Source organism: Pezoporus wallicus, unplaced genomic scaffold (assembly GCF_028554395.1).
Source record: "Pezoporus wallicus isolate ANWC-B61680 ecotype Strahan unplaced genomic scaffold, APGP_CSIRO_Pwel_v1 contig_6789, whole genome shotgun sequence".
NCBI classification, from domain to species: Eukaryota; Metazoa; Chordata; class Aves; order Psittaciformes; family Psittacidae; genus Pezoporus; species Pezoporus wallicus.
Genome location: NW_026637361.1, coordinates 119038 through 145225, shown reverse-complemented (window position 1 = coordinate 145225; position 26188 = coordinate 119038). Strand labels below are relative to the sequence as shown.

Sequence of the window (26188 nt, the reverse complement as noted above, 5' to 3'; positions counted from 1 at the left end):
GATGAGAAGCACTTTTTTTCTCTCCCTGCACAAAAATGACATAAACCCACCCGTTTTTGTCTGCAAGAAAATAAAAAAAAAGCCAACCAATGTGTAAAACCATGAACCTGAAGAGTAGCTGTAAAAGGGATGAAAAAAAATCCCAGAGCAGGCATGCAATCTGCTTCTGTTCCCCCAGCGACCACTGTAGTCCCTGAGGAGGCTCTCAAACAAGATTGCACTGCCAGAGTATCTTGTGGAGATAGGAACCTGCACCATTGGGAAACGGCCAAGACCAAGTGCCTCTGCGAGTTGCAGCAGTTTCTCCTTGATGATCAAAATACAGTCTTCATCAAAGAGCAAACACATCCAAGGTGTACATGACAATCAGGGACTTTGCGACCACAACTACTGCTCCTACCTGGAGATACCACCACCACCACCAACTCGCTATGGCAGAAAGGGCTCTGCTCAGTGTCTTCCATCTTTCTTTGTTGGGTATTCACATGCATTGCTAGATACCCATGCCTCCCATTCAAAGACAGGCTGAGAAAATTTGGTCTGTTCAGCCTAGAGAAGAGAACCTGCGTGGAGACCTCATAGCAGCCTTCCAGTATCTGAAGGGGGCCTACAGGGATACTGGAGAGGGACTCTTCAGTGACTGTAGCAATAGGACAAGGGATGATGGGTTCAAACTGAAAGAAGGGAAGTTCAGGTTAGATATCAGGAGGAACTTCTTTACTGTGAGGGTGGTGAGGCCCTGGCACAGGTCACCCAAAGAACCAGTGGCTTTCCCATCCCTGGCAGTGTTCAAAGCCAGGCTTTGAAGAGGGGCTTTGGACAAGGGCCTGTAGGGACAGGACAGGGCAGTGTTCAAGGCCAGGTTGGATGGGGCTTGGAGCAACCTGTTCTAGTGGAAGGTGTCCCTGCCTGTAGCAGGGATTGGAACTGGATGAGCTTTAAGGTCCTTTCCAACCTAAACTAGTCTGTGATTCTATGATTTTGTGATGTCCATGTCCAGCATTATGAGGCACGCTCCTGGGGGGAGTAGAACAACTCCAGTACATTGCCCTGCTGTAATGATGATGCCTGAAGATGGGAACATTGGACCACAGGGACTGCATGTTGAAAGCAAAACATTTTATTACTATCGGTTAAGCTTCATAATGCACACTTATCAGTAAGATAGAGGTTATATGGAGATCACTTAGCTTGCTACCAACTACAGCTTCTGGGATTAAATGCAGCAGCTGTTGAGCAGCGCGTAACAGGACCAGCAGAAAGGAAAAGAGAATAATGTACAGTTGTAATGGTGTGTGTGGGTAGCTTGGCAGAAAACAGTTGAAATTCAACCAGAAATATTTTTTTTCCTGCTGTACCAAAAGCTATAGCATCCTAGACAACAGCTGGTGACTAAGTAATGCCCTCAAAATGCACCCCTCCAACTCAACACCCAGCTCAGCATCTACCACCTCATATGGGCCTATATTGCAAATTCTGCATTGACACAGAATCACAGACTGGTTTGGGTTGGAGGGACCCTATACCTCAACTAGTTCTAACGCCTGCCATGGGCAGGGACACCTTCCACTAGACCATGTTGCTCCAAGCCCCATCCAACCTGGCCTTGAACACTGCCCTGTCCTGTCCCTACAGGCCCTTGTCCAAAGCCCCTCTTCAAATTTCTTGTCGGCCCCTAATTTAGGCACTGGGAGCTGCTCTGAGGTCTCCCTGGAGTCTTCTCCAGGCTAAAAAATCCCAGCTCTCTCAGCCTGTCTCCAGAGCAGAGGTGCTCCAGCCCTCGCAGCATCTCCATGGCCTCCTCTAGACTCGCTCGAGTAGGTCCACATTCCTCTTGTGTTGGGATGTGTGTTCTGCCATGAAGGCAGAAAGATGGATTAGAACTTGTATTTAACCTGAATTTAGTGTCATTGGTTAGCTCAGCAACAACATCTGGTGTTGATATATATGTGTGACTTTTGGTTTGCTTTCCATAAGTTTCCATGCAATGTTTTTGACAGTAAGTGCCATCCTGAGAGGGTTTCTAAAGAATGTAAGTTTCTTCCAGCACAAATGGCACTTTCAATGTAAGATCAGAAATACAGTTCTTTCTTAGAGGTCAGAGGTCAAGAAAAAGCTATTTTGGGCTGTCTAGTAAAGAATCGCTAACATAATTTAACAGCACCAGCTTTTTTAGCACAAATCAGTTTACCTTCCAGCCAATCTTCTACAGGCAGCTCCAAATTGCATCAAACCCTATCCAGAGGAACTCTCTGTTCTGATCACTCCTTTCAGCATTACAACTCTTATTTCACATTATTTCTGCATTCATACAACATTCAAATGGGAGGGAGAAAATGTCTTCACTAGTAAAAGAGGAATCCAGCTGTTGCTAGCACAAAACTACTGATTTTTCTTCTTCTAGGAAACAGAGTGCTTGGCTGGAAAGGTGGGAAGCTCTTGGAAGACTGAAAGCCTGGAGGAGGAGACTAGTGTTTAGTCTGAGGCATGTGAAAAATTCCCATGTTTAAGCCTCTTGCATGTTCTCTTTTGCACAGCATCTTCAGTCTCGCCAAGAGGAAGAGGTCAGCTTAGGGTTTTTGAACAACCAGAGAGAGCACCTCTAGGGCTTACTGCCACAGCTCAAGGGCTGCAGTAGGAAGGAGGAGGGTGAACTTCACTTTGTCGAGAACCTGAGAAGGTGAGGAAGTTAAGAGGATCTTCCGGCTGGTCATTTCTCTTTCTCCTCCTGTGACAGAGGGACTGAGAAGGCTGCATTTCCCTGCAGGAGGGTGCTTCAGAGACTATCTCAGGGGAAGGTTTGGAGACAAACAATGGGGATGATAGGTCATCCACCCCAGAGAGCTGCTGTGGTCTCCAAAACAGCCCGCAAAGTCCAAGCCGTGGGTCAGTCTTCACTCTTTTTATCTCTTGGCTCATGTCTCAAGAGCTTGCTCCTGTACCTTTCTGCTCCTCTTTTGGGGGGCTCGCAGATACACTTTGGGGATGACATCTTCTCCTTTACAGGTTAGCTAGCAAAAGTGACCACATCTTTGCCAGGTTTGAGTTGCAGTCCCTTCCCATTCTTGGATCATCTCGGAAATGGCAAGCAGCTTTCAGAAACCATGGGCTGCTGCTGAAACCTGTGTGTTGTCTAAAAGGGGATAAGCAAATTTAGGGAGGTTACCCCTACTTTAGAGGATGTCTCCTAAGAGCAGAAAAGAGGTGAGAAAAGCAAGTTTGCTGCTGCAGGGAGGAGAAAGCAGGCAGCACGTCTGCCTTGTGCTCTGGATTGGGGTGTTTCTTGGGGTTGCACACATATCAGCACGCTGCCAAATAAACTGACAATTTTAAGCTGTTTTTAAAAGTCTCTCTAATATGTCTTCATGAAGACAATCCACAGTTAAAAGCTGGCAGCATCCATGAAAATGTTCCGCTTTGATGGTGCCTGGTCCTGGTGTCTCCTTGCATTATCCAGAGCCAACACAGGACTGTAAGAGAAAGGAGACCTGGCAGAGGCACAGCTCTTATCTCAACATCTTCACACACAATTTGCTATGGGTACGCTCATCCCATGTACCCTAATTTACTAACCCACATCAAACCTTTGGGTCGATTTCCAAACTGATGTGGAAACAGGAAAAAGGAACTCTAATTATTCTGCAACCAATTTAAATGTCCTGGGGAGGATGAAATCCTGGCAACATTTAGCTGGAGATGCATAATTCCAGACTGCATCTTAATTCTGCTGAAGTAGAAAAGAAAGAAACGAAATTAAGGTTCCACATCACAAAGGATCCAGGCACAGCATCAAGTTGTGGTGAGAAGCAAGAATCAAAGCTCAAAGCAATATCTGTAGCAGATTTTATCCATGGGGAAGCTGTTGTATGTTGTCTACAAGTGAGATGCTGTGTGCTAGCTGCTTGGAGGAAGCAGCTAGCCTACAACAAGCATATGACCAAATCTGCCCCAGGCAACTGGTTCATGCAACCCTACTTGACATGAGAATGATCACAAACGGAATGGCTGTGAGGTTAAGTAACTACTCCTTTGCTGCAGCATCACCCCAAGCCCCACAAGAATCTGCTTCAGCATAGAGTTAATATCTCCCAAAGCCCCACTGTCTGTGCAATGGCTGCAGAAGCAGATGAGAGCTGCAGGACAGCCTTTGTGATCCATGGAATGGTTAAGGCTAAAGGACACACCACAGTGACACACAGAAAATGACCAGTTGAGAAAAATATAACCAGATATATATCTTTTTGTCCTACATTGGCTGCAAAATGCAAGGGGATGGAGGGAACTGAGGCCCATTTGGGCTTTGATAACAATTCCAGATAGGTTCATAAGCAAGGGCTTAAAAAGAAGTAGTGAATTTCTGAGGGAAAAACAGATTTAGAGCTCTTGACATGAACCAGACTGATAAATAACTCTTAGTAGTCAAACAGCTGTCAACTGAAGAGGAACAGAACAACCAGGACTGGGCCCTGTGAGCAAAGCAAGAAGAAAATGTCCCTATACACTAAGCCATATAAATATCTACAGCGGTTGCTACCCGTGTTGTTATAGTGGCCTTGATGTTTTGCAATCAGGTGGAGCAAGAAATAAAATGCCAGTTTAAAGGATGTGCTCTGAGATAAGAGGCATGATTGGTTCACCTCATAAAACACAGTGCCTATTCTCAGCTTTTAAGTGTTTGAGCCAAAAAACTTTCTCTAATTTTACCAGGATGGGAGGGATTATTAAAAATGGTTAAATTAAAAAACTTCACCACTAGCTACAGTGATGTGTACAAAACCTTCAGGAATGGCCTAACAAAACCTTTTGTACCTCAGAGAGAGACTGATCACAACAACAGAAGACACTACAGCTTTACAGGACTTAAAAGTAAAATAATTTTTTATAATGAGGGGTGGAACGGGAGACAGACATGTTAAATTAACCCCAGCTGACAAAATCCCCTTGCCAAAGAGCTTTTAGCAGCTAGAAAAACAGAGATGGTTTAGTCAAAGTTTTAGGGCTGGCCCCTGGGCTCAGTTCTTCTCCCCTGGTATTTACCATTGTGAATTTGCAAAAGCATCAGAGCTCGGAAGAAACATAGCAGTCTGCCACAAATCCTTCCTGGATTGGTGGACTAAATACTGGACATAGGCAAACTAGTATAATCCTGAGCCTGCCACCAAGGGTGAAGAAAGATGAGAAGGTTCTGTGTGTATTGACTGAGTTATAGGATGTAGGATAAATACCACTGCAAAGCACTGAATCAAAGCCTTGCCCTCTGTTCTTAGCTGTTAATGGCCTCTGTTCATCTCTGCTGTGATGCCTAGCTGGGAAGAGCGCTTTTAAAAGCAGCACTGGCAAAATGCTACAGTTTTCAAACTCCTTTCAGGGTTTATTGGTGTCTCAGCAGAGACTGTCCTTGGAGGCAGCTCAATGTATCCCAAACAGAAATACATCTGTTGACTGCACACTGAGTATCACTTCATCCAGAGTACTGCTTCATCACCTTTCTTCTGTCTCTGTCCTTAGATTCCTCTGTCTCTGTACTGCCTCCATCCTCAGATTCCCCCTTTGAGCTTCCCAGAGGAAGAGATGGTTGTTTTACATTAGGTAGCTCTCAATCACTCAGCAGCACAAGAAACTTCTCCCCACCAAGCTCAAAGCAAAAATGACGATTTGCAAAGCAGCAACAGTCAAAGGGGAATTTCCAGACACAAACCAGCTCCTGTTCAACACCTATTATGGAGGGAAGTGATGCAAAAGCCAACACACAACATGCTTCAGCTCACCCCTGTTATTGCAGAACAGCAGGGATAATTAATTTATGTTAAAAATATCAGGACTGCACTGGCATGTTCAGCCTCTTCCCTAGGAAGAGGAGAGAAGAGAGAGCAAGGGCTACTTGGCAGAAGTTAGTCATAGGCTTAATGCACATCTGGAAGGCGCTCAGATATATGTTAAGTGATTATAGAGCAGTGTGAGAACCTACATAGAACAGGAGGAACTCCTCTGTAGTTTTCTTACACAAAAGTGCCAGATCTCCTTACAATAAAAGTGTTACTAAGGAAATTCCAATTAACTTTCAGTGCAGCCAAAGCTCCTGGGAACTGGGGAAAAAACCCAAACTCAGGGTTCTTCAGGTAATTATCTGGCATAGCTGGGTGGGCTCTGATTGCAGCACAGCCAGGAAGATGGCGACACAACCATGTTAAGACAAGACAGCTAAAAGGCTCTCTGAGTGAAATAACATGCAGCTCCCCACCTGGGAAATCAGTAGAGGGGCTTAAAACATCTCTGGAGGGAGGAAGGACATCCCTGTGGAAGACAGAGCTACCTGGGACTGTAGATGCTGAGTCTATTGCTCACTTGGGGATTATTTTTTCCCAGGTCCTGGTAATGACCTGATGCTCTGATTCTGTTCAAAAGCAGAATGAGCTCTTCCACTATGGAGTGTTTTACTGCTAGAAAGATTGGGAAGAACTGAAATACAAGTGCTGGCTGGTTTTGCTTTGAAATACTAACTTATAAGAGATGAGTAACAGACATACTGAGCTAATACTGCAGGAAATCAGAAAGCCCGCAAATGTTAAAGGAGGGAAAGATGGAGCATGGGCATGAATGATGATGGTAGGAGAGGAAATGGGAGAGGCAGAATGAGCAGAGAGGAGGGCCAGTTCCGACAAAAATCTTAGCTAAAGCTAGCAAAGTTCATGTAAATATTCTGGTGACTATTCACATTATTGCATGATGAAACTACACTTTTCTGTAACAATCCTTGGAGATTTGGGAACACAAGGGAAAGCAGGTATTTCCAAACCAACTGGCACATTTGAGAGCTTATACTGTCACTAGATGCATTCTTTACATTTGCATTTAACCAGGTATCTTGATAGTGTGAGAGTTACTGCTTCTATTATGAAGATTGGGAAAGTGTCATCATATTTAATATTTAGGAGGGTATTTAATATTTTGGAGAATGCCTGTTGATGGGCTATTTTTTCCTATGTCTAATTCAGAGATAAGCAGAGACATGAATGATAGAAAGTGCTCTGCTGCACCACCATGTACAGCAGAGTTTCTAACAGGTTTCTATTGCAAACGTTTGTAGAAAATGTATGCTCTGGCATTTTAATAGCCCAGATTTTCTAAAACTATTAAAGAAGGGTGAGAACAGAGAGAAATGTCTGAGTCAGTAGTGGCTTTACCAAAGAGGACCTTGGAGGACACAGAGTTACAAACCGGTCTGGAGGCATCAAGTAAGCTGTTGCAAAAAACCATCCTACTGAGCGGAGAAAACCTTGATTCATTTGCAACCCTTCCACTTGAAGCTGTAAAAATACCTCTCCTGATTCTGCATTCTGTAATTCTGGATTCAAGAAAAAGACAGACTCATCAGAAAGCAACAAGAACACGACGAAGACTAAAAACTACTCTTGGTGGAAGGCTTTGTATTTGTGTAGAAAAGGAGGCAGGAGAGACCTGACAACAGTCTTTAATTATGTAAAAGAGCTGCAGCAAGGAAGGGAACAAACTGTTTCCATATCTCCTCTTGAGAGCATGGCCTGTAAGACAAAAAGCGTTGGAATTAAATGGAAGCAAGGGACACAGAGGTGGACATCAGGAAAAATATCTGAGGGTGGGCAGGGTGAACCACTGAAACAGCTTGGGGAGGGAGGCTGGGAATATCCATAACTAGAGATTTAAAAAGGCAGATTTTTTACATGTTGTTCAACTTGGGTAAAATAAAGATGCTTTTTGCTGTGTAGTCCCTGGAAAGTACCATTAGAGGCACCCTTGTACTTGCAAATATAAGTTTAGAGTCAGTTTCTGCAGACTATGGAGCTGGCCTGGCTGAAAACTAGTGTGAGGAAAGGGTTGGGTTTAGCTAGTCCCACCTCTGAATATGGGACCACAAATTATGTTCTCCAGAGGTCCCTGCCAGTTCTACTGTAATACATCTCACACACTGTCCTCCTCACTTTTAGACTTCTTTGATCCTCCTTCTTGGAAAGGAAGTTGGAGGTGGAGTTCTTGAAAGGCTTGTGAGACTCCATTCAGGGTTGAAAACCAAAATATACAACTTGGCGTTACGAACAGGCCACTAATGTATCTTCATATAAACAGTGGAGAAAAAAGAAAGTTGGAAAATCGAACAAGCGAAGGTCAGGAAGTGTCAGAACTAAGGATTATCTGAGTAACCTTAATTCCAGCTGCTTTGGACATATGCATAGAGAGCTTAATTATGTAATCTTATAACTTTCCCTCCTCCTCTAGCATATAGGTTTCTTTTTCATTCATTGTTCTGTATGCAGTCTAAGCCTTACCTACATATACCTTCCAAACACTGCATATGTATCAATGAATTTCTTCTTGTTTTGCTTTCATAGATCATCAGTATTAATTGATATCGGAGCATCACAAAATCCCCCATGCCAAATGCACTCGTATTTATCACTCCCTTTGAGGTAGGGAGGTATCATTCATCCTGTTTTATCGGTGAGGAACACAGGCACAGGCAGAATAAACCCAAAGCGATCCTGTCTCCATTATCAAGAAGCTAGCTTGAGATTCCAATAGCTTTTCTAGAGTCCTCACTATTATTACAGCACTTCACTGTGCAAAGCACAGGTTTGAACAGCTGGTAACACCAACCACTTTTGTACATCAGGCCTCAGGGTATCAAGGCTGGTGCACAGGTGATACAAGTGGTGGTCATCTGCAAAGTCTTGCTAAAAACAACACAAACCCCTTTGCAAGTACAGGCTCAGAGTGTGTTTCTTGAAAGCTGCTTTCTTTCCCCTCCAGCCTTCAGCAACACCTTACTTCTGCAATGGAAAAGAACAGTTGCCCCATTGATAACATAACGCTCCATCACACAGCCCAGCTAGTTCCTGGAGCAGGAGGCAGGCAGAGCAGTGAATGCAAGGCTCCAATGAAAAGCAGACAAGCATCCATAAACTGGGGTGGCAGGAGCAATTATTACAGGCCACCAACACTTGTATGCTCCCCTCCCAGGATCTACCTCCTTCCCTAGTTCTGCAGGACTCCAGCACTGATGGTGCCACCTATTCCTCTGAATAAAACAATCATCATGCTCTGCGATTCCCTGGAACACAAATCTTGTCCTTGCTTCCTTCCACCCCCTCCTGCCTTTCTGTTCCTGTGCCTTCGTGGGAAGTGTGGTCTTACTCCCCCTCTCCCTCCATGTCATGCCAACAACACATGCTCAGAGCAATGACCAGATGAGAATACTTGCAAGAGCTCTGAGGTTAACCTGTGTCTTTAATCCCACATAACTCTCTGCTGTTTTGAGATGCATATTCTATTGCATGCAATTTGTAGTGTAAAGATTTAATGTTAGTAGTATAGTAAGTTGATATTGCTTGTGAGTGCTCATATTGCATGTTGAACGTCTCTGATACAGAAAACAGAAAAGATGACAGCTACCATTTTAGCATTTCAAGAGGAAGGATCTATTGGAAACAGGAAAAAAATACTATTTTAATAGGTATAGGCATATATATATATATACATTTAATATTCCCCCCTCTCTCCTCTCTGCTAATTTGTGTGTCACATATAAATTCACAGATGTTAGAGCAGTATTGTGCTTAGTGGGGCTTGGGAAAAAGCCTTAGCTGTCTTCTAGCAACCCACATGAAGGGCCATCTTTTCTTCCAATTAATCTCTGCATGGTGAATGATCAAGATGAAAAAACAGGGAAGTGTAAACTTCTTCTGCCTGCAGGATGGATTTCCTCCACCATGTTTAAGAAACCCAACTGACCAGCTGACCCATCTCTAACCAGGAACTCCAATATCCTGCCCTGTTGAATACCAGTACATCGGATGATGGGAAATGCACAAAAGGTGGAATATGTCCGTATTCTGTTTACGGTGGCTACTCTCTACAAAGGTAGCAATTTCAGTTTGCCAACTCAAGCACTTCGAGGTAGCCTATCAATTAGGAAGATGGATTAGCAAATTGTTAATGATGGTTTTACTGGGGTGGCAGCCAGGCACCTCGAGGCTAGACCAGTACCTCTGGATATAGTACCAGCACAAACGATGTCCAATAAGCATGGAAAGGCCAGAAAGTACATCCAGCATACACTTTTCTAGATGTTAACGTACATAACAGAGCCCGGAGCCTGAGGGTTCACATTTCACATGATGCCTCAGCATATAGAAGGAACAATCTAATCACATCCATCACAGAAATGCCAAAATGACTCCCAGATTCTAAAACCTCAGTTTATGCTTTGACATCTCTGGAAAACCAATTCTTAATCCACGTAATCTTGAGTTCCTCATATTTTATTTTACCTCAACACTTTAATACAGTGTTGCCTTTGTGGAAGTACAGGTGGAGAAGTGAACACAGGTGCGAGAAGATATTAGGAAGAAAAATTGATGTCAGCCCATGAAAGCTCCTCCAGATCTTGGAGAACAGAGAGCCCAATGGAGAGCATGCCCTACACCTTGGAAACAACTTGTGCATACAGTACTGTATTACTAATACAGTACCATTCTACCAGGTACAATAGTTTAAACCTGCTGCCACCTCAACCCACCACCAACATGCCCCAACAAGGGGTCAAGGTCTGTAGTCTCAGCCTGCTGGGCATCTATGGAGGCATACCACACTCTCCCAGGAAATCTTGGATACACCGGGCAAGCTTTGCTTCCCAATGCTGGAACAATCCACACTGGAGGGATGATTTGTTTTGGCAAAGGCTGTGGGGTGACAGCCTTGCTTGGTCATGTCATAACCTACTTCCATAGCTTCCAGTGTAGCCTTTATTTCCACTCTTACTTGGATAAACTATTTTGAATACAGCCTTTACCTGAAGAAAATAGAGAGGTAGGAGGGGAAAGGTGAATTTTAGACATCACAACACGTTAAGTAATTACAAAATAAAGGGTGTTTTAATTTTGGAGGAAGGAAGATAGAAAATTAAATAGAAGGTAGACTTCTCTTTAATAATTATCTGACGAATTGTGTGTATATACTGTATGTACAGCAAAAGTAGGAATGCCATAGAACTAAAATAACTTCTTAATTAATTTTCCACCTGCTGCAAAAATCTGCCCAATAAAAATACATAATAATAAACCTCTTTCTGCTATAAAAATTACTATCCTCAGACAAAAGGGCTGCAAGTCAAGTGAAGAGTAGGCTTCCTAACCACTACCAACTCCCTTCAGTGTGAGCTTAGGTCACTTCAACAGGCCATAGGAGAAAAAAAGCATTAGACAATGACATCTTTAGCAGAAAAAGGTGTGCTGACATTGATTTTGGTAATTGCTTGCATTTTTTATTTTATTTTTAATAAAGGACAGGTTTTTAGTCCTTCTACCTGGGATTTTATGGAAGTGGTAGCACAGATTTGCAGAGCTAGGGATTGTAAAATGGCACTGAAACACGATATGACTGGCAGTACCTGCAGCTGCCTCTTCCTTACAGCTCCCATCCCACCTCCATGATTCCTTCAAGGAAGAGCTTTGACGTTTTTTGGCCACTTTTTCCCTTGCAGCCTTGCCAAAAACCTAAGGTACGAGAGTGCTTAAAAGGCACATAAAACTTACAAGGTCCACGCAAACACAGGGCTTTGAGCAACCTGGTCTAGTGGAAGGTGTCCCTGCTTATGGCAGGGGGTTGGAACTGGATAACCTTTAAGGTCCCTGTCAACCCAAACCAATCTGTGATTCTATGAAACAATGTTCAACCAGCTCTCTGTGAAATCATGTGTTTATCCAGACCAGTAGTAGGAGAAAACTACCCTCTGTTTAGACTGTGTACTTCAGATAAATAAGATTATTTTGCTACAAGCAATTACAGGCTACAACATACTCACATAAATATATTAATGTCTATATGTGGACATGAATTTGTATATATTGGATACAGATAAGAAACACTTAACGACAACAAGTAGATTACCAATAACTGCTGCAGCTTCTTGCTGGGTAGAGTCCGTCATCCAGACTTGACATGATGAACCTACCACGGTGGGTTCTGCCATCTCCTTTGGAGCACCCAGTGGGTCACCCTCACTGCACCAATGCAAAAACGTTTCCCAACCCTTCACTAGCACACCCCTGCCTCTACTTGATCTAGAAAGCCAGCTTGATGGGCAAAACTCAACACAACTGCATGCGAGGCAGCCATTTCCACCCAGTATAAGCTTTTAGGGACTGCCCCATCTTCTGTGCCAGCAGTGGGAAAAACCAAGCCCAAGGGAGCTGCTAGACTCAGCTTTGTCGAGACTATAGGTGGAAAACCTTGGTTTTAAGCCTCGACAGCAACATCGGCAGCCTGATTGGCAGAAAGGGCGAAGAGCTGAGGATGCTCAGCAGCTCTGCAAACACTAAGTCAACCCACTCTCAATATAGCGCCTGTCCTCCTCTAACATATGAGTGGAGCTGGACCAAGCAAGTACAAAGGTCTCTAACAGACGCATGCAGGAGACGGCTTCTTCCAGCCTCAGATTACATTACTGAAGCATCCCCTTACCTGAGCAGGAGCAGAAATGTGCTCCTACTATTATTTACACAATATAAAGTGCTTTACAATTTCATTATTGAACTGATAGACTTTCTGCTGGGACCATACAATTTTGAAACAGAGGTGAGGGCTTGAACAGGAAATTCTCTCATGAGAAAAAAAAAAAGAGGTTCAGACTGGTGCTCTTCACCCTGTCCTCCTAAGGATTGTTTTTGGCCGTTCTTTCTAGTGCAAATAAGCTTTGTGTTTTCTCAAGTTTAAGGGACACGGCAGTTTCAGGGTGTCAGGAATGAACATTTAAAATACATTAGGGATTCGGCATTCCTGAGCCGATTCATGAGCATTCCTGTGCATGAGCAGTCCACATGATCACTGCTCTCCTAAGCTGAAGACACGCTGCCAAAAATAACAAGGGACCCATTCATGAATCTCACCATTAAAGTCTTGCGTTGCCACATTTCCAGTGAGCCTGTATTACCTGCAAACATCGGTGCTTTCCATTGTGGCAGACACCCATGGCTAGTGGTTTACCCATGGGGAACTGGCTACAAACATGAAAATCCTGATCCAGTTTTGGATACTAAGGTGCATCCTATGCCAGGAGAGTCAATTTATTAGTGGATCCTGTGGGATACTTGCGTGCCAAAACCGAGCCTGACCCAGTAGCCAGCAGACACTGAATTCCTGGGTGATATCTAACAAATGCTATTGGAAGACCAATCCATTAACAAAAGATAAACGGGTTTTAAAAAAAATGGGCAGATAAGCAAAACCATGTCACATCTTTTTTTTTCTTTTAAAATGGTGAAGAAAATATCCCTTTCCAATCACTTTGCCCAATATATCCGAGGTATTTTCCTCACTGATGCTAAAGGAACACAGGGAAGGCATGATCGCTTATGACACAACATGGTCACTCTAATTCCAACGCAGGAGCTTCTATGATCCCTTGAGGGAAAAGTAGGCTGGGATGGGGAGATGTTAACCTCGTAGGGGAAGAATGCCAGGTAGGAGAGGAAAGGAGAACGTAAAAGGTTTGTACATTCATAGCTCCAGTTTGTTGGAATATAAGTTAATTTTTAACTCCAGGCACTGTGACAGGCAGCAGCAGTTAGCGATACGCTAATGTGCGCAACAAGGACTCATTCACTAAATTCTGGTTTCACACCAATAATGGGATGTAGAATTATTTTAATGTTGATTTTGTTTGCAATTGACCTGTTAAAACCATTGGGACCAAAGCCCTAAGAGCAATGATGAACCAGCACCCCCTGCAACTCCCAGCTGATCCGTCATGCTCCGATATCAGTTGAAGTGGTGGGGCGAGAACATCTCTCCCAGAGTTGAAAATGAACCTGAAGTGGATGGGAATTCTTGACATGAAGACAAAAGCTTGCTTGCTGTATCTGCTATGTGTGGTTTTACCTAAAGGGAGAATCACCTAAAACAGTGAAATTAAATTACTTACTTCTTGTCACAACTGTAACACTTTCCTAAAGGTTCTTCGGTGACTTTGGTGCAAGCTTTGATTTTTTTTCCTTTTTTTTTATCTTTTTTTTTTTTAATTATTTTTTTTTTAAGTTAAAACAGATCAACTAGTTTATAGTTTCCAAACTAAAGTCCAGATTATCCTCTTGGTTCCCAACTCTGCATCCCCAATTTTTCTCGTTATGGTTAATAACATTAGCAGCTAATAGCATTTGGATTGAGTGTGGCCATGCAGCGTGCAGGTGGGTCCAGACTAAAAGTGATCAACAGTCTGGCTGGGGATAAATACATTTCTCAAGAGATTAAATAAAAATAAATAAAACCATGTCATGGTTGCATGGGAAAACAGCTGGTCCACATGAACATTGGGCCATTCTGTTAAAAAACAATTCAAATTATGATAAATATCTGATAAGACATGTTAATGCCTCCTTAAAAAGAATCTTAAAGATGGGCAACATGTTATTGGAAGTACCTGGAGCTCCATCAAATTTCCACTGGTTTCAAAGGGGAAGGAGCTGGTCACCCAAAGGCTAGAAAAGCCCCTTACGTTGAGTATTCATGTTTTAAGCAGTGATAAGGAGCTTTCAAAACCTTTCATCAATCTTCTAAACAAGGAATTGTATACATCTTCCCTCCAGAGACTTCAGCGGGATGACACTGAAACCACTGATGGTGGGCCACTGGGAATTGAATTGCTCCATAAGCTCTGAGCAGGTGGGAAGGGGGTGATGGCAGGGCACAGATATCATCTCCTAACAACACCACCACCTGTAAAATTAACATGACAAAAAAACCAACTGGGCGTAAACCACCACTTCTGAAGGGCCACCAGTAAATGTGAGAGAGATGCCTTTTTATACAAGCCCAATGGTGCACCAAACCCGCCCCAAGGTCTGTCTTGCTGCAGGAGGAGAAAACCAGGTAACATCACGACTGCATTAATCTCTTATCTGGGAGAAAGCCTCAGTCGTAGTGGTCCCTCCTCCCCCGAACCCTGGCTGTTCGAACCCATAACACAGCTACTATGAAAATACCTTTTCACATTTTGGACAAATGCATTGAAAATGAAAACCAAGAAATCACCAGCATGGGCATGAACATGGGTAGAACACATACATGGGTTATTATTCATTGCCATTAATTCAGCAGTCTTAGTGCTCGAGTGGAGCTTCGCTATCCCAGGATATTCAGGTTATTTGTTCAGCACAAAACTACAGAATGAATAACAAATCTTTACCAGCACGTAATAAAGGTCTGACCAGTTATCAAGGTTTTACCCATGCAGGCTATCAGTTCAAACTCAATAACCAGCAGCTGCCAATTTAAAAACCTCTCTCTCCCCTCATACCCATACCATGAATTCACATGAAGTTGATTTTTATCATAAACCCTATGGATGCGCTGCTCAGCCTATGGACCCAAGACAAGCAGAATTCAGTCCCGGAAAAAAACCATCATAGAAACTGATACATTTCAGCATAAGGTTTGGGGTTTGGTTTGCTTTTGTATCACTTTGGGAGTGCAACACAAGCCTTATCTATACTACTTAAAGGTCAGAGAGCCAGATTTTGTTTTATGCTGATACGTGTACTTCCATAGTCTTCAACACTCAAAGCAGCTGACTCAGACGGACTCAGGAGGTCGGTACTTTCATAAGACACATGGAGATGATTTGGGTGCAATTTAACAGACTCCTGTAATATTACAGACTGGAGTTAGCAAGAACTACCGGAAAAGGACTTTATAAAAAACCCAACAAACCAAAAGGGGCAACTTGGAATTACTCTAGGTCAGTCCCTCTTACCAATTTCTGCTTGTTTTGTTTATTTTGCCAGACAGCCAGTCCAATGCACTCTATTCGAGACCCTCCTGCTCTTCACCACTGTCCCCTCTGGCGTCCATCCTTTTTTCTTTATGGCTGTTGTAAATTCTCCTCATCTCTTCTTCGTACTTGATAAAATTTTCCCCAAACCGTGTCCACGCTTTGTAGGGAACCGTGATGGTGTTACGGTAGGGCGGCCTCACCTCACTTACCTTCAGGAAAATGCCGTACCTGTTGGATCCCACGTCGAAGTAGAAGCGCTTGTTGTCCACTCGGAAGGAGGTGCCCTCGGGGAGCTCTGGAGGCTCATCACCTCCCCCCCGGCGATCCTCTATGTCCCCCTCACCATATTCTTCTATCAGCTGGACCAAAGCATCCCTGAACTCAATCATCCCTTGTGCTGGCAGGACGATCGTCTGCTCCTGTCCCAAGCTGTGCCCAAAATAACCCATCATGCCAGGTCCTCTACTCATGGTTTGTCTAATCCGCAAGAAGCGCCCTCGCTGGTTCTCCTTCAGGTCCAGGTAATACTTCCTGTTGTCCCTCTCGATGTACTCCGTTTTGAGGACACTGTGAGGGTGCTCTTCAGAGCAAACGGACATCGGAGGCGAAGGCGGTGGGTGCTGCTGCCGCCTCCGGGGATGCTGCTCTTTGCCGTTGCTGTGCTCGTGCCGGTGACTGCTTTTCAGGCCCAGGTGGGCATAGTGCTCGATGAAGTCCCCCAGGCAGTCCTTCAGTTCAGCAGCCACAGACAAGGAGAGGGTCAGCTTGCTTTTCCTGATATTGTCCTGTCTGCCTCTTCCTATCCAGACTTCGGCGATCTTCAGGAAGCGGCCTCGGGAGCTCTGTTTCACATCCAGATAAAAGCGCTTCTTCTGGATGTCCACCCTCTTGGAGGCCAGCTCCTGGATCTCCATGCAGCCCCCCTGGGAGGAGGCCGGGTAATGGTACTGCTGCTGGGACTGGGAATAAATGCTCCTGTGCAGGCCAGAGCCTCCCAGGTTCCTTCCTCCTCCTCCTCTCCCTCTTTCCATCTTTACTAATCAGCTGGAAATAATACAGAACAGAGACACAGATGACAACATCAGCACCAGGGGCCTGCTCGGCTTCTCGGCAGTGTCTCTGTTCAGCACTGCTCTCCCTGCAAAGCCGCCTGCATCCCTCTCCGCTGCCACAGCACGCAGCATCGCAGCAAAAGGATCCCGGGTGCTGTTCCCCTCCCCACCTCCGGCTCTCAGCCAAGGGAGCCTTCCTTCCAGCAGCCCTAGTGCCCTCACCCTCTGTCCCCAAAATCCAGCAGCCCTCCCTGCCCTGCAGTGGAGAGCAGGAGCCCCAGTGGGATGGGTTGGAGTGTCCCCGTTGGGAGAGCTGTGACACTCATCCGCTGGGGGCTCCTACTCCCCACTGCAGGGTACCCCCACCATGCTGCTGTGCTCCCCTTCCATCACACTCCTCTGCTGTTCCTCCCCAGGGCACCGGCGGAGAGCACTGGGGTCCTCCCCAGCACTGTCCCAGTACTACCTCCCCAGTACTCCTACAGCCCTAATATTGCCCTCGTAGTGCCCCTAGACCTTCACGTCCTGCCCCCAGTACTGGCCTCCTCCCCCCTCAACACCCCCAGCACTGCGCCCCACTGCCCCCATCACTGCATAACCTGCCCTGGTGCTCCCAGTGTTTTACCTCCTGCCCTCCCCCACCAGTAGCATCCCCGGCCTCCCAGTGGCTCCAGTACTGCCCTCCTCCCCCTCTCCCCACCCCATCACTGCTCCCCAGTGCCATCCATCACTGCATCTCCTGCCCCAGTGCCCCCAGATCTTCACCTCCTGCCCCCCGTATTACTCCTCTGCCCCCCAGTACTGCCCTCCTGCCCCCTCACTGCTCCCCAGATGCTCCACATCACTGCATCTCCTGCCCCAGTGTCCCCAGAGCTTCACTTTCTGCCTCCTACTGATGCCCAGTGCTGGCCCCCCAAAGCCCCCAGCACTGCTCCCCAGTGCACCACATCACTGCATAACCTGCCCCACTGCCCCCAGAGCTTTATCTCCTCCCCCACCCAAGTGCCCCTCAGCAATGTCCCCCTACCCCCAGTGCCCCAATACCCCTCCAAGTGCTCCCAGTACAGGCCCCCGCATGCCGCCAGTGCCCCAGTACTGCCCCCTCAGTGCCCCTCAGCACAGCATCTCCTGCCCCATCGCTGCTCGGCCCCCTGCACCACATATGACCCGGCACTGCCCCACACCCGGTAACTCACCCCACAGCGCCCATCGCCGCCGTTGCCCTTCAGCAGCCGCCGCCGTCTCCGGCAGCCCCGCCGCGCAGAGCCACGGGTTGGCGCACCCCCGCCGTCCGCTCCACCCCGCCCCGCCCCAGCCCCGCCCGGCCGAGGACGACGACGACAGCGGCGGCGGCAGCGCGGGGGGAGTCGTGGGCTCTCCGGAGGGTGTGTGGCCCGCTCGGCACCGGGACTACGCTACCCACAATGTCCCACGGCCTCCGCCTCATTCCGCATGCGCGACACCTCGGGTAACCTGCCGCCGCTGCCCTGGGAGATGTGGGGGGGATGGGAGCATGTCGTCTCCGTGACGTGTTATGAGCGCGATGCGCGGTGACGCAGTATGCGTGCTCCGTCGGTGGCGCGGTGTTCGGCGGCGGGGCGACGCCGCAGTGGGGTTCCGTGAGCGGGGCGCAGGTATCCGGCGCATGGCGGGGCTGGGGATCCCGTTTCGGTGGCGGTGAGGGGAACGGGCCGCCATGGAGCCCGTCGGTGCTCGGAGGGCAGCGTCCCGCCGTCGTTTCCGGCCTGCTGCGAGCACCGCCGGGCCCTTGGGCTGCTTTCTGCCCCGCGGTGCCGGGTGGAAGAAGTCCTCCAAGAGTACAAGCCGCCCCCTGGGAGGGTTCCCGGGGTGTGCGCCCAGAGACGTTGAGGTGCTGGAGCGGGTCCAAAGAAGTGCAGTGGAGCTCGTGAAGGGTCTGGAGAGCAAGTGTGATGGGAAGCAGCTAACGGACCGGGGGGGGGAGGGAGTTAATGTGGAGAAGAGTAGGCTCAGGGGGGACCTTACTGCACTCTGCAACTGCCTGAAAGAAGGATTGAGCTAGGGGGTGGCTGGGCCCTTCTCCCAAGCAGCAAGTGGCAGGACACAGCCTCAGTCTGTGCCAGGGGAAGTTTAGATTGGAGATTAGGAACAATTTCTTCCCCGAAAGGGTGATCAGGCATTGGAACAAGCTGCCCTGAAGTGTTCACAGACTGTGTAGATGAGGCCATCAGTGACATGGTTTAGTGGTGGGCTTGGCAGTGCTGGGGAAATGATTGGACTTGAGGATCTTAAAGGTCTTTTCCAACCTGGTTGATTCTGTGATTCTAGGTGAGGGGCTTTGGGGTGCAGAAGAAATTTCCCTGAGGAAATGAGGTGTTTTGACCGTGTGTGAAGGCTTTCCCGCAGCTCCATTTGTGCTGCCATTTGGCCTGGAGGATCCTGGTGCCAGCTCAGGGCAGGTCTCACGCTTGTAAGTGCAATTTCTTGGTGTAACACCAGTGAGGTGGGTGATGCCATGGTGAGAGGTGCTTGCTTGTCTGGTGTTGCTGCTGAAGGCACTCTGGGGCTTTTACCTGGTTTTGTGGCAAACATGTTGGGGTGGCAGATAGTGGGATAGGTGCTGCAGAGTGTCCTGTCTGTAGAATCCTGGAGTGGTCTGGGACACGAAGGACCTTAAGATCATCCAGTTCGACACTGCTGTGGGCAGGGACACCTTCCACTAGACCGGTTTGCTTCAAACCCTGTCCAACCTTTTGTAGTTTCTCTGCTGGTTTCTGTCATTTACAGTAGTTGCAGCTCTCAGGAACAGAGTGTTTCTACTTCAGGCATCTTCCTAGTGGCTCTTTTGTTACTGTTTTAGTATTAAAATGTTCTTCTAAAGTGTTTTTTTAGGTAGTAGCTCATTATGCTACTGCACAAGTGGATAGATAACCAAGGAAAGCCTTCTGTCTACCGTAGATAATCAATGAGAAACATCAAAAGGTGGCTTTGAGTACTGAAAAACTGAAACAGCATGTTTTGCATATGATTTGGACCTGCTTCTTGGTGAGGAACTGCAACTGAAAAGTACGTTCTTGCATACAGTAAGAATGTACTGCTAAGAATATACATGCAATGTATATGTACCCTGAATTTGTTGTTGATGTGTTGAGCACCTGGGGACTAGTGGGAGGAAGCAGGATGAGAAATTTGTTTGTGACCTGTTTGAATTTCCAGTGGGATTTCTAAGTCACACTAGAAGCAGTCTGGGGAGAGGCTGGAACAGCTCTAATACAGTCATCGTTTGCTTACAACTTGGAAATTCTGCTCTGCTTCCCTGAAAGCAAGCCTAAGTCATTAGGGCTGAAAATCTCCTGGTGTTATAAACAGCATCTCTTCCTAACTTAAGTCTCTATTTTAAATTTACAGCATCTCTATGGAGTGCTCTCCATCATCTCTGTTGTCTTCCAGGGAATGTACCCTGCTTCCTGATGCCCTGGGAATAAGCTGTCTCTGCTCAGTGAACTCATTTGGTTTGAATGAACGGCTGGCAAATTGCTAAGCAACTTCAGCCATCATCCAGTCTGTGCCAAAGATCTTAGCAGCATGTGCCTTGTTTGGCTGTAGTTTTCCCTAGAAATTCTGTGGTTTTCTTTACCTTGGTTGAGGACTTGCAGCTCTGAGGTCCTGTGTAGGCAGTGAATGTCTTGGGGTGATATCTGTGGGAGTCTGATAGTCCCTAGTTTGGGTTGGGGGTTTTAGATGGCTGGTTTCTATGCTGTTATCTAAACCACAACATCAATATTTGGCTAGGTAACGAGGGCTGTGTTGACCAGAGATGGCAGTAGGTGTACTCTTCTGTTCCAAGTCACTGCTCTCCATAGAAACAGACTCAGTTCTTTTTCCCATATGATTTTAAGAGGTTTTCCCTGTGTTTTGTGGTGTTTGTTTTTTGGTGTTTTTTTTTTAATCTTATTTTCTTACTGACATGAATAAGAATATAATGCCTAAAGGTCTTTTGATATTCAATGTGGGCAGTTCTGTAAATGTCTATTCTTGTGCACAAACCCTTTTAAGTTCAAGGTAGTGAACTTCCATCACCTTGTTCTGGCTTGATGATAATAACAGCTTGTCTCTGTACAAATTGACCATTCTTTTTTGTTCTTATTTTTATGTTGAAGGAACAGAAATGTGGAAAAAATGAATAAAGTAGATTTGCCAAATACTAGTCTGCAGAACAAATATCCACAGTGGATGCTTACTCAAAGCCAAGAGGAAGTTTTGAGTGATAAAAAGGTATGTCATTGCATGGAGGAAACTGAAGTTTGCCTGTGTTATGTTAATAAAGTAATTAATTGATGTACACTGTGTAATAAAACAACAGTGGAGCAGTTGCATGTAGTTATACCTCTGCCTCTGACATTCTGAATGGTTAGAGATATTTTATCCTATGAACTATAATTAAAATTAGCTCCTCAATTACTGGTTGAATGACCTTGCTAAAGTTTTTTTTTGGAGAGGTTTTTTTTTTTTTTAATTAAAAAATCATGTTGCCATTGCTATTAGCTCTGTAGAAATTTATTCCTGACAGACTTGAATTTTAGTGTCAAAACCACCCAAATATAGGGAGATTTTTGATGTGTTGCTCACCCAGTGTTGTAGGCTGTACACCATGAAGAACTGGGGCAGGAGGGGAGATTATATAGATAATCAGAGAGCTCAAAATGCAGCGACCTCAAGCTGCAGGCTGGTAGGCTGGTTTGTTATGGGAAGGCCCTCTGGCTTTCTGCACTTGCACGTGTGCATGTTCAGGAGGTTCTGCAGCTCAGAGGTATAGGAAGAATTAATTGATCATAAAGATTATGTCAAATTCTGGTGTTCCAAGAATGTTAACATGTCCTTGGATGGGTTGTTTCCTGTGTATAAGAGCAGTTTTGGTATAAAACTTCCCACCAGAAGTGACACCTTTCACTTGTAACATCTGGAACTGCTTTAACAAGTAGAAAACTGAGTGGCAAGAGGAGGCTCAGCTCTATAAGAACTATAAGAGCAGCAGTTAAAAATAGTAGTGTGGATATTGCTATGTCATTTAACCAAGATGACTTCCATGTGCTGTGGTACAGCAGTGTACCATGGAACCCTGCTTCAGTCAGCAATTGGAGGAAGGGTTTTGATTAAGCTTTGGCTGTTCATTAACCGGAGGGAATGTTTTATTGTGCAAGCATAAAATCAGCACTGCGTTTGTTCCTAAATCTCCCCCTTCCAAGCAACATCTTTCAGAAACTATATTAAAACCTCTTTTGTCTATTGTGGCCCCTTTAGATTGACAAGATGTTGGTTTTTAAGTGTTACTATGGCATACTTACCCATATTTGGTATTACTGGCACTGTAATTTACTACGTAATTTGGACCAAAATGAAGTTTTTCCAGGTAGCTAAACTATCAGAATCTGCAATTCAATTAAATTTTACCTGTTGAACTTTTACTAAATACCTTTCTGAAAGGGGGGAAAATCATTAACTGGAGTGTTACATCTCACCTTACTTGTGTGCTTAAAGTAAGCCAGTAATCGTCAGTTGATGGAGGCCAGTGGTCCTTTTAAATCCTTCAGATAGTTTAAATCCATGGAGTTTAGAGCTTTGTGAAGTTCCTCACACACTATATCTGGCAGGGTTAAGTGAAGTGGGCTTGCTGAAATGTGGGACCAAGGAAATGGGGGAACTGAGCTATTTTATACAGGTATACTGGAGATGTGTTTGAGGATTCTAGCCTGACCAGATTTGAATGACCTGAAGAATTGCTCAAGTTATTGACCATTTTTAATATTTTTGCCTCAAATGAGAGATGTGCAAGCACTACAGCATTTAAAATAGTCTTAAGGGTTTTTTTGACACTGTCTAAAATGCTTCTTTTCCCTGACCTTGTTCTTGAAAGCTAAAAAATCTCTTTGGTGGGAAGAATACGACAAAAGTAATTGAGGTAAAAAACTTAACCTGCAGGATTTCAGTCTCAGTGCTTGGAGCTAAGCAAAGAAATGGGGACATGGACCCAAATGTTCCTAAAGGGGGATGTCACCCTTTTGTTAACTGACAGTGCTGCTGCCCCTGTGGTGTGGAGCACAGTTCTGTTTCCCAAGGTTTTGGGAAACACTGATGCCAGCCTCGCTGGGACACAGCGTTTACATTGGATGCAGCATTTGTAGTGCTGATGCTTTCCTGTGGCCAGTAACTCAGCCTCTTCCAAATGTTGTTTGACAGAAGTCTGCTTTTCAGAGGAGTGTTTTGGAAGATGGGCTGCCATTCCTAGAGTTCCGTGGCTCTGTTGTGTACAGCTGTGAAGTCAGTGACTGTTCCCTCCTTTCAGAAGATATCAGGTAATAGCTCTTACTCAGTTTTTCTTTGTGTTTTCTTTTGTGCTGTTTCCTTTCCAAGAAAGGATTTGGCTTTTCTCCCCATTGAGCTATGCGTGCTTAGTTTCTCATTTGGTCTTTATGTTTGTTTTTTTTTGTTTTCTTATGGGAGATGCCATTACTGAGCCTTGCAGTCCCTTTAAGCAGAAGCAGTAAAGGCTCTAACACAGGTTTTATGCTTTCCACAGTATAGATAGCATGGAGAAGGAGGAGCTGTAAGAAATCAGGTGTGTGTGCTAATTCGTAACTGGGGACTGTATGTGTCAAAAAAAGATAGTAATATTAATGATGCAAGTTATTACTCTCTGCCTTTTAGTGCAATGGGTTAGATAAAGAACAAGCTTTCAAGGGAGTTTAAATTACTCTACCTTTTGTATCTGGCTGTTTACTAAGACTTGTGTATTGGATTTGCATGGTAAGGTTTTGGTAATGGGTGGCTCCTGTGAGAAGCTTTTAGAAGCTTTCCTTGTGTCTGATGGAGCAAATGCTAGCCAGTTCCAGGATGGACCTGCTGCTGGCCAAGGCTGAGCACATTGGTGATGGTAATAGCACCTCTGTGATAAATAATTTAGGAAGTGGAAAAAAACCTGCACAAGTGCAGCCAGAGTGAGGAGTGAGAATATGTGAGAGAAACAGCTTTGCAGACACCAAGGTCGGTGAATTAGTGGCGAAGGTGCTGCAGGCACTGGAGCAGATCTCTACCTGCAGCCCCTGGAGGACCCCATGCTGGAGCAGGGGGATGCCCAAAGGAGGCTGTGACCTTGTGGAAAGCCCATGCTGGAGCAGGCTCCTGGCAAGACTGAGGCTGAGGCAGCCTGTTTCTGAAGGACTGTACCCCATGAAAGGGATCCAGCCTGGAGCAGTCTGTTCCTGAAGGGCTGTGTCCCATGAAAGGGACTCACACTGAAGCAGCCTGTTCCTGAAGGACTGCATCCATGGAATGGACCCAGGCTGGGGCATTCATGAAGACCTGCAGCCTGTGGGACTCATGCTGGAGAAGTTAATGGAAAAACTGTCTCCTGTGGGAGGTACCCCATGCTGGAGCAAAGGAGGAGTGTGAGGCGTCCCCCTGTGGAGGAAGGAGCAGAGGCACTGTGATGAACTGACTACAATCCCCATTCCCCCTCCCCCTGTGCCGCTGATGGATAGGAGGTAGAGAATTTGGAGATGAAGTTGAGCCTGGGCAGAAGGAAGGGGTGAGGGGAAGGTGTGCTAAGATTTGGTTTTATTTCTCATTATCCTACTCTGATTTACTTGGTGATTAAGTAAACTAATTTCCCCAAGTCAAGTCTGTTTTGCCCATGATGGTAATTGGCGAGTGATCCCTCCCTGTCCTTACCTCAACCCATGAGCCTTTCATTATATTTCCTCTCCCCTGTCCAGCTCAGGAGGGAAGAAATATAGTGTCTTAAGGGGGTGTCTGATGTCCAGCCTTGGTTAATCTTCCACAGCTTGCTATGTACTGTTTGCATGAGATAAGATCTGCTAAAGTTTGATGTTTCTTGAAGCTTTTGGGAGCAGCAGGAATTTCGCAAGCCTTATGGTCTTGATTTTAAAATGGTTTCCATGTCCTGTACATGTGAAAGGGGATGTGCTAGCTCTTAACTGTTTGTTTTTTTAATATAAGATGATTTGAGCCTGATAGTTTAAATACTGCTAGAAGAACGTGAAGAGTATCTGTTTCTTTTTAGGCAGAGTTTATCAGATGGGTCTGCTGTTGGATTTGATATTGAATGGCCACCATCATATACTAAAGGAAAAATGGCCAAAATAGCAGTAATCCAGATATGTATATCTGAGGAGAAGTGTTACTTGTTCCACATCTCTTCCATGTCAGGTACTGTATCTTCTTTCTTTCTTATTTGTTAGGGCATGACCTGCCTTCTGTTTGCTGTGATTAAGTTTGAACTTACCCTTTGAGCAATAGCCAATATTTCATGCTATGCTAGATAGTAAAAATCCATCCTTCTCTTTCCTGCCTATAATAAATGGGCTTATTCTTTGAGTATTGCTGATATTAAGTGGATCTTAGGCCAAGTCTTGCCCTGTGTGCTGGCATACAGCATCTTAGGGTCTGAACAGGGCAAAATTATGTTACTTGAATATTAATTTTCTGTTTGGGAAAGAAGATTTGAGTTTAGCTTTCAAAATTTAATTCTCTGCTCATAGGAAGAGTTTTCTGTTTAGTGTCAAAATAAGCATGGAATCTAAATGTAGCAGGCTGTGTTTCTTCTTAGTTTGGCTTTAATAATAAAACTCCTCAAACATGATGACCATTGTGCTGTTTTGTTCCTAATACCTGTGTTTTGTGACACTGGTTATCAGAAAGAACACTGGATACCTGGTGAGATGCAGCTGTGGGAAGAGAAGGGGTTTATGCTCAGTGGAGTCTGAATTCATTATAGATGTGAATACAAGCTTTCCAAATAGGGATTGTGGGAATGAGGGAAGGAGGCTGCAATTTTATAACCTTTGGTTTGAATGTTAGATTGAAACTATGCCTGCAGGATGTCTCTGATTTCCCTGGGGTGTGCATGCTGAGCTATAATGGTGATAGTTTTAATGTTGGTGTTCAATCCTTTGTCATTTATAGCAAATGAGGTGGAAAATTTAATTGCTGGAGGTTATTCAATCCGGGAGGCAGAAAGGTACAAAAGGCACAAAAGAAAAAGATCTGAGGAAAGAAAGCTAAGAGAGGAAGAATCATCAAGGGCTGAAATGCTTTTGATTCTGTAAGTGAAGATGTTTGTGTGTAAATGCTGAGTACCGCTGCATGCGGGCTACTGTGTGTTACAGCAGAAGATGGTGTTTCCTCCTGAATCACTTCCTAAAATTTCTGCTCTTGCCAGTGGGAGGTGTGTTTTGAATGGAGATGTCAACCTTTTTGCAAGAACCACACCCGATTTCTGCTTATTATGCAGAATATATTTGATCTACAGAAACATAGATGTTAAGAGGATTAGCCA

The 26188-nt window shown here is 45.2% G+C and overlaps 2 protein-coding genes across 5 annotated transcripts in view; one reads left to right on the top strand and one right to left on the bottom strand.

Annotated features, from left to right (window-relative positions):
- Positions 1-1699: 1699 nt before the first annotated feature.
- Positions 1700-18107, bottom strand: PURG (purine rich element binding protein G). 4 transcript variants are annotated; one of them, XM_057405119.1, is made up of 3 exons: positions 18051-18107; positions 16012-16846; positions 1700-3133 (listed from the first exon to the last, which is right to left on the bottom strand). In XM_057405119.1, exons 2-3 carry the CDS (start codon positions 16831-16833, stop codon positions 3071-3073), a joined length of 885 nt encoding a protein of 294 aa, XP_057261102.1. In that variant the 5' UTR covers positions 16834-16846; positions 18051-18107; the 3' UTR covers positions 1700-3070. The 4 variants fall into 4 exon arrangements, 3 of the variants coding, with proteins under 3 accessions (XP_057261102.1, XP_057261101.1, XP_057261100.1); XM_057405118.1 differs by lacking the exon at positions 1700-3133 and adding an exon at positions 15081-15671; XR_008971661.1 differs by lacking the exon at positions 1700-3133 and adding an exon at positions 15538-15671 and having other exon boundaries at positions 15782-16846.
- A 1759-nt stretch (positions 18108-19866) lies between these two features.
- The window catches only part of WRN (WRN RecQ like helicase), a 45952-nt gene continuing 39630 nt past the window's right edge, over positions 19867-26188 (top strand). Inside the window, exons 1-4 of the mRNA XM_057405116.1 lie at positions 19867-19878; positions 20994-21108; positions 23071-23186; positions 24914-25059. Of these exons, the coding sequence (XP_057261099.1) occupies positions 21013-21108; positions 23071-23186; positions 24914-25059 (358 nt within the window). The 5' untranslated portion in view covers positions 19867-19878; positions 20994-21012. The remainder of the gene's footprint in view (positions 19879-20993; positions 21109-23070; positions 23187-24913; positions 25060-26188) is intronic.